Below are 1,983 nucleotides of genomic sequence, written 5' to 3'. Positions count from 1 at the left end.
CAGACGGTGACTGCCTCTCTGAAAGAATAGTGCCTGGGGTCTTAAAAGCTTGTCTCAAAACAAGCAGCCATTTCAGTGAGGCGTCGGTTAAGACCATGCAGAAGAAGCCCACCAGCTTGTGTGACTCAAGGATTGTCAATGAAAAAATATAAGACTGGAGGAGTGCTTAAATTTTGAGCACTCCATTTTCAAAAGGCTATATAGATGACAGTGAATACTCAAAATATATTTGCAGAGTCCCCACAGGGCCTAAGGCTGTGGTGAATCCCCTCTGATAGTGACTAGATATCTAAATAGCCTTACCCTCAGATAGAGTGCACTGGAAAGTGGATTAATGCTGGCATGAGGTTAAAATCTAACACCTTATCATTTGTTTTCACTTTTGATGCATTTTAAATTTGTTCCAGTTTTTATCATTTTCTGCTTTTTTGTTTTGTGGGTCTTTTTGCTTTTTTGTATTTTTGGAATTGAAGTTTTTGTTGTTGGATGTTTTTTTCTTTTTGTATGATTTTCTTTATAGGTAAATCTTTAGAGATAATAACTAGCTTAATAGTTTCTTAGGGTTATGGCAGGGAAGGTTGGTGGGGGTGGTAGAAATGGGGAGTTACTAATAATGAGTACAAGAAATAAGAAAATGTTCTAAAACTGATTGTAGCGATGATTGTATAACTTTTTAATAGATAAAAACCACTGAATTATATAGTATGAGTTATTATGTCAATAAAACTATTAAAAAATTAATTAGTTGTACCATAGCCTCTCTCATAGCCTTTTATAATTATTTTATTATTGTTAGTTATTTAGACTTTCTATGGTTTTAAGGACTAATGCTGAGGTAAGAATCTTTGTAATTGAATCTTTGCTTGAGATGATGGTGTTTGGGCCCTTTTTCCAGAATGCAGCAGGGCTGGTTTCCAGGATGGAATAGGTGACCTAATAATGCCTGTGGTATAGTAAAGGCTACATGCTTCAAACTCTAGGACTAAGCCCCCAGTTATTTGCGCAACAGCAGGGGACTTAAAATAGCCTTCCTGCCACAGTAGGGCTAGAGCTGCATTAGCTAGTACACAGAATCCACTTATAGATGCGCTTGACCGCCAGCAACAGCCAAGTCTATTTTAAGTCACATTACTAAATGGAACAGATGGGTGAAGGAATGTGTCAGAAGTCTATTTTTTCTCTAGTTTGGAGAGATCAAATAGGTAAGACCAGAGATGACTGATCCGAGATACCTGAGCAAACAGAAATACTGTAAAGTTACTTTCACAACAACTATGTGGCCAGGGGAGCAAGTAGCCAAACATTATTAAAATTAGTTTAACCTCTAGTAGGACAAGATGTATACTTCAAGGCATAATATTCTTACAATTAGATTGTAGAGAATGATATGGATGTTGAAAGGAAAAGCAGCTATATAGTAGCAGCATGTACTCTATCAATGATCCCAAACTAACTTGCTAACTTGTGTTTGAAGTCTGATCAAATGATCCATTCCTTACCATACTTTTGTGATCCAGCAAAGAAAGAACGTGTAAGAACAAAGGGCCTCTCCTTCCCTTCTGACCGCTTTATCAGTCCTTCTGCAGTAGCCATTTGCTGTAAAGGCCAAGAAGAACAATTTCAAAGAGATGACTGGATGAGGACATTGAGTAGGCTGCAGATATCTGGAAGAAAGCTGGTTCACATGCATAAAGTCAACAGCAGGTGGGAGTCTAAAATATTAAAGCAATCCATCAAATAATTTTCATGATGCAATGAAATGACTCAATCTTCCTAAAGAACAGAAAAACGTCTTTTATTAACAGGATGACAAAAGTTAAGTGGCCCTGGACTACATAAGCAATTTGCTATCCAGTCAGCAGCTCCCACGAGAAAATCCTAATTGGTGGGAGAGTCTTGGGAACATGAATACAGTTACATTAAAAAAATAACATATTATAGATGTGACCACCAAGCCTTTTGGAGTTAATTGGTAAATGAAAG

General features: G+C 37.2%; 1 protein-coding gene across 1 annotated transcript in view; it reads right to left on the bottom strand.

Moving 5' to 3' along the window:
- Positions 1-1,983, bottom strand: part of GANC (glucosidase alpha, neutral C) — a 74,340-nt gene that overhangs the window by 22,717 nt on the left and 49,640 nt on the right. The window contains exon 16 of the mRNA XM_045286501.1: positions 1,500-1,596. Coding sequence (XP_045142436.1) covers positions 1,500-1,596 — 97 coding nt within the window. The remainder of the gene's footprint in view (positions 1-1,499; positions 1,597-1,983) is intronic.

The sequence above is a fragment of the Echinops telfairi genome, unplaced genomic scaffold, assembly GCF_000313985.2.
Source record: "Echinops telfairi isolate 266 unplaced genomic scaffold, ASM31398v2 ScPeMD7_8;HRSCAF=38, whole genome shotgun sequence".
NCBI classification, from domain to species: domain Eukaryota; kingdom Metazoa; phylum Chordata; class Mammalia; order Afrosoricida; family Tenrecidae; genus Echinops; species Echinops telfairi.
Note: the sequence above shows the minus strand (reverse complement) of the source record. Positions and strands in the feature narration are given on the sequence as shown.